Source organism: Cyprinus carpio, chromosome B3 (assembly GCF_018340385.1).
Source record: "Cyprinus carpio isolate SPL01 chromosome B3, ASM1834038v1, whole genome shotgun sequence".
NCBI lineage: Eukaryota > Metazoa > Chordata > Actinopteri > Cypriniformes > Cyprinidae > Cyprinus > Cyprinus carpio.
This window is the reverse complement of record NC_056599.1, coordinates 9,914,922-9,928,985: the sequence shown is the minus strand read 5'-3', so window position 1 is coordinate 9,928,985 and position 14,064 is coordinate 9,914,922. Positions and strand designations below refer to the sequence as shown.

General features: G+C 34.9%; 1 protein-coding gene across 1 annotated transcript in view; it reads left to right on the top strand.

The window, feature by feature from the left end:
• The window catches only part of abca3b (ATP-binding cassette, sub-family A (ABC1), member 3b), a 44,629-nt gene that overhangs the window by 15,141 nt on the left and 15,424 nt on the right, over positions 1-14,064 (top strand). Inside the window, exons 6-15 of the mRNA XM_042719578.1 lie at positions 619-878; positions 963-1,079; positions 2,288-2,408; positions 6,509-6,682; positions 6,763-6,944; positions 10,225-10,371; positions 10,490-10,619; positions 11,673-11,827; positions 12,791-12,951; positions 13,164-13,354. Coding sequence (XP_042575512.1) covers positions 619-878; positions 963-1,079; positions 2,288-2,408; positions 6,509-6,682; positions 6,763-6,944; positions 10,225-10,371; positions 10,490-10,619; positions 11,673-11,827; positions 12,791-12,951; positions 13,164-13,354 — 1,638 coding nt within the window. The remainder of the gene's footprint in view (positions 1-618; positions 879-962; positions 1,080-2,287; positions 2,409-6,508; positions 6,683-6,762; positions 6,945-10,224; positions 10,372-10,489; positions 10,620-11,672; positions 11,828-12,790; positions 12,952-13,163; positions 13,355-14,064) is intronic.

Here is a 14,064-nt window from a genome sequence, read left to right as displayed (position 1 = left end):
CAAATGCAACGAGTCACCAGGTTTTGTGTCATTCTGATGAATTGAAACATTTTTAAAAATCAAAACTTTAATGACCAAATTAAATGACCAAAGACTGAGGTTAAGGTGAGGCATTTACAATCCAATGTTTTTCCTATTTTGTGAGGATTTGACAGCAAAAATATAAAATGTATAATTTTATAAAAGCGTTTACATTCATATTTTTGTTACAACACTAAGTTTTACTGTCTTTTTAAAGTTAAACTTTTAAAACTGAATGTAACTTCAGAAACACAAAAGATGAATACATTTTGTCACACTAGTAAAATCATATTAACACACACACATTGTCTTTTCTGGCTTTACTATTGAAACAGTGAGTTTTAACATGTACAGACTGGCCTCATTAACTTGCATTGCAGTAACCCCACTGTAACCCAGATTTTTGCTCTTTTAAAGAAAAGGCAGGACAAGTGGAAATTAAAAGTTGTTGTATCCAACATTAAACCACAAAAGCTGTCGACCGAGCTTTTACTTGTACAGAACCCAGAATATTCCCCTCAGTTTATTAGATTCATTTAAAAGCCTCATAAGTTTGATTGAGTGAATCTCATGAGTACTGTATGTGTCTCTGGACAGGATATTACCGCGAGGGCTTCCTGCAGGTGCAGCATGCGGTGGACCGGGCCATCATGAAGGCCTACAACAGCACGGCGGCGGAGGCCCTCCTCAAGCGTGCCCAAGTGCTGCTGGCCCGCTTCCCTTACCCAGTGTTCATCTATGACGTCTTCATCCTGGCCATCCAGAGCCAGCTGCCGCTGCTGCTGGTGCTCAGCTTCACCTACACCTCTCTGAATATCATCCGCGCTGTGGTGCAGGAGAAGGAGAGGAAACTGAAGGTACACACAGGACATGGATGGACATGGATTCTGTTGCTCTTGATGTGAGAAAGCTGGACTGAGCCGTGTGTGTATGTTTTGCAGGAGTACATGCGCATGATGGGTCTCAGTAACTGGTTGCACTGGAGCGCCTGGTTCCTCATGTTTTTCCTCTTCCTCTCCATCTCCATCTTCTTTGTTACTGTACTTATCTGCGTCAAGGTAAACACAGGTTATATTTACACTTTGGTTATATGATCTGCTCTCTGTTAGTGCCTTGTGCTACTAGAAATACCACTGTACTGTTTGCATCTCTGTGAAAAGTTTTCTTGTTTTAGCTCATTTGAGTCCCAGTTTTTGAGAACCAGTTTTTATTCAGAACAAGCTCCACTTGTTGCACACAAAAGCACTGGATGGAGTGTTTTTTGAACATTTACATTTTTTCCACAGATACACATGGTATAGATACATTTTCCTAAAGATGTTCATTTAGAGTTTTGCTTTAATTTAAAAAAAAAGGGATATTTTTAAAGATGTTATTTTAGTATACAGTCAAAAAAACAATTATTTGATGTCCTCAAAAATCGCTGATGAAGTCTCTTTTTTGCAGTAAACTTTAGCATATACAATTTCCATAATTATAAATTTATTAAATTAAGTATGCTCATGTATATTTCAAATAAATACTTTTATAAAACTCCAGAGTAATACTCAAGACTATGAATTCCATTAGTAATTTGCATGTTAAAATTAAACTATTTTTTATTTTTTTTTGCATGTATTATTTTGAAATTTGGCAATAATAAAACATTTTTCCAAAGCCAAAAAAACGCTGTATTCTAAAACATACACTAATATCTTTTTGTTTTTTCAGTAAACATTAACATGTAAATGTACAGTACATTTTTTGTTAAATTATAAATGTTATATAGAATTGTATAGTGTATATAAATAGAGAGAGAGTTGTTTTTAAAACTACTAATGAAAAAAAAAACTCCAAAGAAAAAGTAAAAATATATGTATATACAGAATAATGATGAGTAAATTTAAGAAATGTATGTATAATTAAAGTAAATTCTTGTATAAAACTGAAAAATAATACTCAAAACTATACAGCTGTTTTCTTTAATAAGTAATCAGCAATTCTAAAATTTGCCAATAATAATAATGAATACTCTAAAGCCAAAAAAAGTGATGAAAAATGTATTGATACTTTCATTTACAAATTTCTATGAACCAAATTGTATTTGAAGGCGTGCAGTGAATGTTTAATAGATTTACTAAGGAATCCGAGTCATTAAGTACAATGAGAATCATAATTGTTCAATTCCTTACAATCCCCATCTGAAAAGTTTTCCAGTTCGGCCAGACAGTGGTATATACAGTATAATGTGTATGTGATGTAACATCAAGTGTTGTTTCTGTGTCAGGTGAGTCCTAACGGAGCGGTGTTGACCTACAGTGACCCCACGCTGGTGTTCGTCTTCCTGCTGGTGTTTGCCGTGTCCACCATTAACTTCAGCTTCATGATCAGCACCTTCTTCTCCAGAGGTGACTCTGTGAATGTGGGATTTCTCTTGTAATTGTCGTTACACTGTATTCTCTGACAGTGTATACTGTATATACGGCTGTTTAATCAAGCGGCATCATTATGGTGAGAAACAAAGCCTCATAATCAAAGGCTGGAGATAGTAGAACGTGAACAAAGAGAAAGCAGAGGTGACTAAAGAAATGAAGGCACAAAATGGGACATATTTGCTATGTTTTTGACTCCATACTTGCACAAACTAATTCGACTCTTACAAAGCTTTTTAGAAATCAGCTCTCCTTTGTCTGGAACCTGCGCTACTTTTTTCTTTTCTCTGCCAAACAAGAACCTTCGATTACTGCAAACTGTGTGTAAAAGCAGGTAACCAGCTGAGAAAAATGCTCAGGTTGCAGTTATTGACCCTTTTTGATGCTAGAAATGCTTTCAGTGAGGGAAAGCAGGAGTCTTTGATTGGCGGCTCTCAGGTGAGCTAATAATCAGGTGTGTAGATGTGCTTTAAGAGCAGATCCCTAACGCTTTAACTCTTCATCCTGATGGGAGGAATGAATAGGAAATCAGATGCGCATTGGGGTTTTGTGCATTTAGTTTCATTTCATTATTGTGTTCGCTGTAAAACTGGCCATTTCAGCGCCTGTGGTTTTGAGTTTAAGCTGTAGTTCAGCAAAAAATCAGAACTCAGTCATCATTTACTCAACCACATGTTGCAAAAAATATGCAAAAATCATGATTTTTGTAAGCTGATCATTTCCATACAATTAAAGAGGATGGTGACCACAAAATTATTTCTTATTGAAGATTTTTGCCTTGTTTTGAGAAAAAAAATTAATTAAGTTTTCTGAAAAAAAAAAAAAAAAAAAAAATTGAGAATAGTTGTGAGTTGGGTTTTATGGATTTTTGTATTTTAATTTTTTTGTGAGTTTTGTATTTATAATTTTTTTTTTTAAGTACAGACTCCCTTAAATTTGATGCTTTGATGCTAGTATTTGAGGTCAGTTTGCATCTCAAATAAATGAATCTTGTTTTAAGAATGTGTAGACATTTGTACTGGAAAAAATAAAAAGAGTAAGAAAACATTATTTTTTTGCCATTTAAGGCTTCAAAAAGACAAAATGGTACATGGATTTAGTTTTTTATATATATATGATGAACCAGACAAAACTTTAGCCTTCTGCTCTTATTGTCCCATCTTGTTCACATTTCTGTGTTTTAAAACCCGGCACGACGCATTTAATGTTTTGTTTTCAGGTGAAAGGGTTTGTTGAGTAAATTGCATTTAAAAAGGTGCTCAGATATGCTGATGCATTAATAAAGTCCTCAAAGGATTCCTTTTATGGGCAGATTTGAAAACATTTCAGGCGCTCTGGCATTAAATCGTGACACATAGCATTATGTGTAGGAGGAAATGAGGCAGTGCATGTCTGGACTGCTGTAAAATGCAGCCTCAGGCAGGAAATATAATATCATATGTTGTCCTGGGTAAAAAATCAGCTGACACTCTCTATGGAATAATCTGAATGTAAGAGAGTGTTCGTATACTTTCATTTTATCACAATAGTAAAAACAAAAAAGTACTTTTTTAGCTAATTTAGGACTATTACGTTTTTTTTTTGCATTTTTGTTACTGTAAATCTTTTTTTGTGTATTTTGTTTATTTTTTATTTGAATATTATTATTTATTTTTGTTTTTTATTAATGTATTTTAATTTTAATTAATTAATTTATTTATTTATTGAACTTTATTTTATTAATTTATTTTTTTAGTTTTATTTATTTACATTCATTTCTTTTTTTGTTTTGTTTTTATTAATTTAAAATTAAAACCAGTGCAATAAATACTACCATGATGTATAAAGCAGTTTAATTACAATTTCATCTCTTTTTTTGGATTAAAGGTGCAAAACAAATTAAAAACTCTTAATAATCCTACAATTTTCAATATTCAGTGACTTGTTTTAAAGGTGAAATATGACCTGAGTGTTTTCTTGATTATTATTTATTGTTGTGGTTTTATACACAGCTGATGTATATGATGCAGTGGTCGGTTGTTTTTTCTTACAGTAAATCGTGTCTGAAATTGAATTGGTGCGGTACAATGACCTTCTGTATTCAAAAGCCCAAAGAGACTCTGCTCTGGGGTTTAGAAAGGCTGAACATGGACCTTAATCAACACGTCCTGCTCTGCCGGATTGTCTCATTCAAAGCCCAAATCACATATTGTTGAGTGTGAAGAGGTTCTCCACATCTCTGCGTCCCTTCGAGATGTGAATGTAAAAATAGCCCAGTGTGTCATTTTCTTCCATTTGTTCAGCAGAGGTGCCACTCTTTCCACTGCGCTTTCTCTCATCACTTCTCTCATTGGCTCTTTTGTGGCTGTTCGAGGGTCAGAGGGTGTGTGTGAGTGCAGGGGTTTGATTCTGGAGTCTCATAATGGAGACTCATTACATCTCACACTCTGAATCTCATGCTGGGGAGAGTGAATGGCACAAAAACAGCCAGGTCACGTTCACCCCAAAATGATTTTTTATTTTGTTAAAGGCTTCCAGAGAAACGTCTTTAAAAAAAAAAAAAATCACACTGTATTTATAAATAATATATGTATGTTTGTTTCTTTTCTTTTACAGTTGCCTTTTTTTTTTCCTGTGTCAGGATCAGACTTTAAAATATTTTCCCCCAAATTCTTTATAATGAATGTTTTTTTGGAATTGTAATAAAAAATAAAATAAAACATAAAAATAAATATTAGTATTTAAATATTAAATTCTTCATAAATAATGGTAATATTTGGTGCCCTTTTTTCCTGAGACAAAATCAGGCATCCATACATTTGTAATTCTCATTAATATAATGTGAAAAAATAATGAACCTTTAAATAAAACATACAAGTGAATAATTAAATATTATATAAGTATTTATAAATGATGTTAGTATTTGCTGTTAGATGTTGTTTTTAAATCAGCATGAATTATTGTATTACATTATTATTATTATTATTATTTTAGAGATTCATTATTGTGAATTGTCTCATGACGGATGGTCTATTGATTGAATTTTATACTAACTTCCATCCTTGAATTTAATCCTTTGTCAACAAATCAGGATTTTTAAGGCAAAAGGAGCATGCAACCCTTTTTGTTTATTAAAAATATAAAGATAATAATATAAAAAATATATTATTATTATTATACTAATATTATAAAATATATTATTATTATAATTTTTTTAGAGATTCATTATTGTGAATAATGGGAAATACAAAAACACATATATATCAAGGTGTGATTTGTTTTTCTCTCTTATTTTATATAACTTTCTCAATTAGCAGTTTTTTCCTGAAGCAGACTTCCATGCATTTCGTCCTACATTCACATGAATAGAATATGAAAAAATAATGAAATATATATATTTTTTTAAAATAAAAACTTAAAATAAAACATAAAAACAAATATTATTTCAATATTAGAGTGTCTTCAAATGGTAGTATTTGTATGGCTGTCTTCACTTAAGTAAGTATAAAGTATTATATCATGTCTTCACTTAAGTGTAACATATTACAGGATTTCTTTATTTAGAGAATCACCATTGTGAACAATGCAAAATATGAAAACACACACTCACACACACATATATCAGTGTTATTTTATTTCTTATTTTATTTTTTAATTTAAAAAAATAAATTGAGTGTGATTCATTTATTTCTAAATTATTTTTTATTATTATGTTGAAATCATTTACATTTTAAATATGAATTGTTTTAAAAAATAAAATGAAAACTTGAAAATAAGTATTTTAATAAGCACTTTTAAATAATAGTATGATTTGTTTTGTTGCCTTTATGTAAACCAGCGGGAATTGTTATGTCACAGTACTTTTATATAAAGAAACACCATTGTAAGGAACTGGAAATATAAAAACACAAATGTCCATGCACTTTGCAGTACGATGTTAAAACCAGTGACACAGTGTAAAACACCTTAAAGGTCTTAAAACAGTATCTTAAAGTAAAATATAATTTCTTCCTTTTCATTTTGCAGTGAAGTTGTTTTCATGTAATCCTGAGCAAAACAAAGTTTTAAGTTTTATGAAATGTCTTCCTCTCCTGCAGCAAATGTGGCCGCAGCAGCGGGCGGCTTCATCTACTTCCTGAGCTACCTGCCGTACGTCTTCCTGTGGCCTCGCTATGACCTGCTGTCGCACGCCCAGAAAGTCTCCGCCTGCCTCATCTCCAACGTGGCCATGGCCATGGGAGCCCAGCTGATCGGCATGTTCGAGAGCAAAGGTCAGGGCTCCGACTGAACCCCACACTGCTGCTCTAATCACACATCTAAAGCTGACGCTCGTGTCCTGTGTGGTCCTCAGGGACGGGCATCCAGTGGCATAACCTGTTTGAGCCGGTGACGGTGGACGATGACTTCTCTCTGGCTCAAGTGCTGGGTCTGCTGCTGCTGGACTCGGCGCTGTATGCTCTGGTGGCCTGGTACATGGAAGCTGTGTTTCCAGGAGAATATGGAGTCCCTCGTCCATGGTACTTCTTCATTCTGGTAAGTATTGTCTACACGCACATCAACTGGTGGTCAGTATAAGCTGCTAGACAAGGGGTTAAGTTCACTAAGACCTTAAGCTGTTTCCTAAAGGGATAGTCCAGTATTTTTTCCTTTTTTGTCAAAAGAAGATATGTCGAAGAATGTTGGTGACTGAATAGTCTTGGTTTCCATTGACTAGCACTGTATTGTCGAAAAATATAATCGGAGTCAATGGAAACCGAAGCTGTTTGGTTACTAACATTCTTCAAAATATCTTCTTTTGTGTTCAGCAGAAGAAAGTCACGTTTGGGATGACATGAAGAGGAGGAAATGCTTACAAAATGTTCATTTTCTGATTAGACTATAGTGTAATTCTTGGAAAGTTCTTAAGACGTTCGTGAACATTAGTTTTTTGTTTTTTACAAACAACCAAATAAAACATACATTTAAACAATAACAAAGGCAAATCAGATATTAGAATAATGATGATATTTATCTTTAAGTTCTTGATTTTTTTCCCTAAGAACATCTTACTATTTTAATACCTATTTATATTTATTATATTTATTAAGAACCTTATTATCAGTCTGCCTTTTTGACATTGCCTGCATATTGCTGTAATAATAATAATAATAATTGTGCAGTGTGCGTACTATTTCTTTGTCGCAACTGGCTTGACGGGAGTTCAGCTCTCTGTGTCACATTTTTAATGCACTGTGTATTTTTTTTAATTTTTTTTTGTCTCATGACGGATGGTCTATTGATTGAATTTGATATAAATTCCATCCTTGAATTTAATCCTTTGTCAACAAATCAGGATTTTTAAGGCAAAAGGAGCATGCAACCCTTTTGTTTATTAAAAGTGTAAAGATAATAATATATAAAAAAAATATTATTATTATTATATGCACAAATGAGCATCTGCTTTAGGATATTTTTATGCATAAGGATGTTTTATAAATCTTTCATAGGAAAATGTCAGAAATTAGCCTAAATTGGAAAGATTTTTTACTGAATTTCAAAAAAGCAAAAAGTCACATAATGTATAATCACGACTGATCGTTAGTTGCCTAGTAATTGTAATGTATGTCACTAGTGTTACAGTATGTTGTAATGCTAATGGATTTGTTAAACAACTTCCCTTTGAGAATTTAAGACAAGTTGAAGGTTATTCAGACTTTAAAAAGTTAATAATTCTTAACAATGTTGTGTGAATCCGGCCTTCATGAGCATGTTTATTTTGAGCGATTATTTCCTAAATCCTCAAACGTCCTCGTGCGCATCACATGGATTAGTGTTCTTGCGAAACTGTGCTCAAAGTAGTTATTTTGGCCTCATGAACTTGTGACAGAGATCAGCGGTTCACCCATGGGAAATCTTCAAAGTGCAAGGTAGTGAGAACCAACACAAGTGCAACTCGAGTGACTTTCCTAAATGACGGGCTCTTGAAAGACAGGAAGCATTTGGTCTCGGCAGGAAAACCGTGCTTAGGTCATAAAGAAGGCCAGGAAGTGCAGGCAGCCTTCTGTCCAGACATACAGGATTTACTGTAGGGCGTGAAGAGTGAGGGGATGACGAACAGTGAACATGATTTGCGCAGAGCTATTGTATATGTAGGACACCCGTTGCGTCAATGCTTGTGTTTGCAGACAGGCTTATCAGTGGAGCAGCAATAAAGACCCCTTCAGAGTGAAAGTGATATGAAACAATGGCCTTCTGGGTCACACCTTTGACTCCTGGATGTCTAGCATGTTAATACACAAATGCCTTTGTACACAGAGTGTAACTTAATGAATGACCAGGTTCTTGAGCTTATCTGGTAATGTTTTCACAGATTTATGGGTTTGCAGGAATTTCTTAAACTTAATTAGTTACTTATTATTAGTTATGTTTTTAGTGGTGTTTTCTAAGGCAAGCATCACTTATTACTTTTGTTCACGTTTAGGGATTTGAATGGCTGTAACACTGACATAGTTTATTCTGTGGACGTGATGAATGTTATATTAAATGTTACCTGAGCACTCTGCTGAAATGAACCAGTCTATGCTGGTTTATTAATTAATCTTAAACCAATCTATGCTGGTTTTCTGGTCTTAGCTGGTCTTCTGCCTGGACTGTATCCACCTGGGGACTTGAGCAAACCTCCAAGGAGGCTTCAGTATGACTTGAAATGATTTCAAATGAGGCAAAACAAGCATTAAAATAAGATAAAGCTAATATGAATCTTGGTATTTCTTGTTTTAATAATTTAAATGGTATTATTTCTCATACCAGGGTTCAAATTGTCTAGAAAAACCTGGATATATGAGGAAAGCTGATTTTAAGTTTGATTTTTAGACCTGGAAATGTCATACGATTTGTATACATTTTTCATTGTTGTGAGTAAAAAAAAAGACCAGCAAACCAGCTCAGGCTGGTTTAAGCATGTATTATTTTTATTTTTTATTTTTTTTTTTCAGCAATGCAGATTTACAATCGTCAGTAAAACTTTGTGAAAAAAATTCTATATTACATATATTTAAAGTCATGTTTTACTTGACAGACTTCAGACGTTTAAGGTGCTGTCACGTTTAGAGTGACCAACTTGAACCAGTTGCGCAGATTCACATTGAAATAACTGGATTTCAACGTAAAAATCCAGTTATTTCAATATGAATCTGCGCAATTGGCTCAAGTTGGTCAATCTAATTTGCAGCAGAACCAACTTCGTTTTTCAGCAGTTTAATGGTTTGCATTTCAGCATTAAAAGTAGTTGAAATGTAACTTTATGTATAAACTAAATATTTACAGAAACCTCTGAAATAGCAGATCAGTTGAATTGTGTCGGTAAATTGATGTTTTACCTGACAGACTTCGAATGCTAAAAATGCGGCTACATTTATTATTGTTGAGTCAGTATTCAACGGCAAAATAACGTTGTTTTATTCCAATAGGATTCCACGCAATCAGGAATTTCACAACAAGTTCAGCTTGTCATGTGAACCATGGACAACATAAACCATAAAGATAAAGTTTTCAAAATCGGTCTAAATTTAAGCAAATATCGGAATCCACAGCATTTTTTTTTTCAGCCGACGAATGATAAAAACATTGACTACCAACCAGAATCCAACCTTGGTGTGAACACTAATATAGTTACCATTATCTTATAATTATCATTCTTAATGTGAACAGGCCTGTGCACTCATTTACATTTTATGAGAGAGAACATTTATGTGAATGTTTATGAAACAATTGGGGAACATTTAGCCATTATGGTGTGATGTTATGAATGTGTTTATCTAATATTTCTCCTCAGCCCTCATACTGGTGCAGCAGCCCTCGTGTGGCCCTACTGAAGGAGAAGGAGGAAGAGGAGGAGGCCGAGAAGGTGTCAAAGGGCGAATTCATCGAAAAAGAGCCAGCTGGACTGGTCTCGGGGGTCAAGATCAAACATCTGGCAAAGGTATCATCAGATGCATATTAGATTCATAGGGGACAGATGGTAGACTCCAGGTCAGTGTGAGACGTGGAGCACCTGTAGAAACTTGGAGAAAGTGAACATGTGCATCCTTCTGTTGCAGGTGTTCAAAGTGGGAAATAAGACCAAGGAGGCGGTGAGGGATTTAACGCTCAACATGTTCGAAGGCCAGATCACTGTCCTGCTGGGTCACAACGGAGCGGGCAAGAGCACCACACTTTCAATGCTGACAGGTAATGAACACAGCAATGTCATTTTATGTCTAAAACAGTGTGACTGTCCCTCTAATATTGCTTTAGGAAATGTGAGTCAGTTCGTTTGAATCGTTCGGGTTCAATAAATGATTCATTTGAATCATGTCTGTTTTGCATTCTTGTAACATCCTACATGACGTTGTATATCATAAATTTTTTGGTGGAATGTTTATGATTCAGTTAAATTATGTTTTTAACACTTTTAAGTGTTATAGTGTGTATCTCGTGGCAGTTAAAAACAGAAGTGAATCATATAATCTGATAATAAGTTAAATGTCATCTTAAATATGCAGTTAGCCACTTTATGTTAGTAGCTTATTATGAAATGTAGCTATATTCTTTTTAAAAATAGTATCTTGACTGTTTAACGACGATTTTTTAAAATAGTGATTGACCCCTTAAATATTTCACTAGTTTGTTAGCAGCTACAAGCTAATCTAGCTTTTAATTAACCTGAAATTATGATTAGCTTTTAGCTAGTTTGAATGTAGCGTCATAACATTTAACTGATTATAGGTGTATTTTTACAAATATATTTTCCCTTTAAAAACCATAACAGTTTAGCTATTCTTTGTTAGCAGCTTGTAATATAGCTACAAGTTTATGTAGTTTCAGTTTACTTTATGATTAGCTTGTAGCTAGTTTAAAAAGTGCTGTATATAAACTGATTACAAGTTAAATTTTAAAAAGATATTGTCCGCTTAAATACCTTCAGTTTAGCTACTTTTTGTGTTAGCAGCTTGTAGTATGGCTACAAGCAAGCGTAGCTTTCATTTGCTTTGAAATTGGCTTGAAGCCTGACAGTTTCATTCATATCTAAATCATTTAGCAAATGTTCTTATCCAGAACAACTTATAAAAGTCTTTAGATCTACATATTTATTAACTAAATACAGGCCTCTGATCGCACACATTCATTCTTGCCAAGCTAAACGTTATCTCTTATATATACTTATAAACAGTGATAACGGAGGTCAGTCAGAGTTGATCGTTCTTTACATCATTCAGACTCTCTTTGTCTCTTCATTCTCAGGCCTTTTCCCTCCCAGCAGCGGCCGTGCGTACATTAGCGGTTACGACATATGTCAGGACATGGCTCTGATCCGCCGCAGCCTGGGTCTGTGTCCGCAGCACGACGTGCTCTTCGACAACCTCACCGTCCGAGAACACCTGCTCTTCTTCACACAGGTAGATGCAGGCCGAGGACGTCTGTATAGATGCCCAGCTCATCTACATTATCCATTTTTCTGATAAAAATGCTGTACGAGCTGTTTTTGTTGAAAACATTATTTGTAATAAAGTGCGACAGTTCCCACCCTCATTATCAGTGACTTCATCATCACAAAGTATGTTTCTAAAAAAATCCATGTGGATTTTTAAAAGACTTCAGACAGTGTTTTATATTTTATATTATACTTTTTATTTTATTTAATTTCAGTTAAAGTATATTTTAAGTAACTACTTTTTTTTATGGTTTTAGTTCAAGTTTAGTAAACTTTTTAGTGAACTTTATTTATATTAGGTCTTTTTTTCTCTATATGTCTAGATGGTTTTATTCATTTTTATTTTCGGGTTTAGTTATTTTAATGAATCAAGTTAATCTGTGAATCAAACTTTGATTTAAAGCAGAAAGCTGTGTGAAAATTGGACAAGACAATAAAAAAGACTGTGTACTTTACAGCTTTAATAAGGGGAAGAACTATAAACCATGAAGCATTGTGGATGAAATTCAAATAAAAAAACAGTGGAGAAATACGAAATGATTCATTTAGAGTTACTAATATAGAAACAATGTTTGTTGCACAATATGCATATACAAATGAATATACAAATATATAAGTAGTTCGAGAGCGTTGGGAGATTTGCTTGTTGCGATTCTCTGATTGGTGGAGATTCCTCTGCAGAAAATGTAGTAATGTAGTTGTTCATCAGGACTTTGATAAAGTTGAAATAGTGTTGGACAACAAAAGCCTATAAAATCCATTAGCAATGTCATAGATCACAGTACGTCTGTCTCTAAAGGTTTGCAAGTTATTGTTAAAAATCAGTAGCCTATGGAGAAGACAAATGGCTTTTTTACTTCTGGCACCAACTCTTGCCCTGCATTCAGCATTCAGATGGATCTTCACAGATCTTGTCTCTTCTCTTCAGCTGAAGGGTTATCCACGCAAAAAGATCCCTGATGAGGTGGACCGCATCCTTCGGATCCTGAATTTGGAGGACAAGCGCCATGCACTATCCAAAACCCTCTCTGGCGGGATGAAGAGGAAGCTTTCCATCGGCATTGCTTTAATTGGAGACTCAAAGGTCAGGCAATACTTGGTATTTCACGGTACATTTTATGTTTAGCAGATGTTTTTGCATTTGTGTTCTGTTTATTAATTTCCATGTTGGTCCAATTTGGATTTTCCATCATTACGTAAAAGTTTCCCATTAGCGTTAGCCGCTCTAATGCTAATACGGTATATGTTCCTTTTTTTTTTCTTTTTTTTTGGTTGTGGTGTGTTGATGACTGGATGATCAGGAATGGAGGAATTGAGCCCTCAGGGCGACGTGGGACCTGGGACCTGCTGCAGGGTGAGAAGCGCGGCCGCACCATCCTGCTCACCACGCACTTCATGGACGAGGCCGACCTGCTGGGAGATCGGATCGCCATCATGGCCAGCGGAGAGCTCCAGTGCTGCGGCTCGCCGCTCTTCCTCAAGAACAAATACGGTGAGACCGCTGCAAGATCATGACAGGAACAGAAAGAGGTTCACACAGGACGTTTGTGCAGAAGATTATATTTCTGTTGTCTTTAGTTGCGTTTTGCCACTCTCGCAACACATAAGTGTGAGTTACCACTATTGCGCAGATCGTTTGATATGTACAGAATATTAATACTTTTTAACCCAAATGACCCTTGATGTTTTCAGGGCACATCACAGCAGCATCCATCAATTATTATTATTTTTAAGTTATATTTATGGGCTTTTTATGCCTTTATTCGGACAGGACAGTAGAGAGCAGACAGGAAATCACTGGGTAGAGAGAGACGGGAACGGGATCGGCAAAGGACCACGAGATGGGATTTGAACTCGGGTCGCTGCGAGCGCAGTTACGCTGTATATATGCGCACTAAACATGAGGGCACTGCCGCCAGCCCATCTATTATTTTAATATGCAAAACCAATCATAGCAGTTGGCATTTACTTCTATTTACTTGAATGCGCCTCGTCTATAAAAACAGACTGTTCTGCAGAAAGGGTCAAAAACAGGACACGAAATAGCCTATTACTGCTAAATTCTGATGCTTTTTGATGTACAAATCTTGTTTATACTATAAGTGGACCTGAGAGAACATTGTAAAATAATAATAATAAAAACAGCAGTTCATGACCCTTTTAAAAGTAGCGTTTTGCTCCAGTAAGAACCTTGCTTCTACC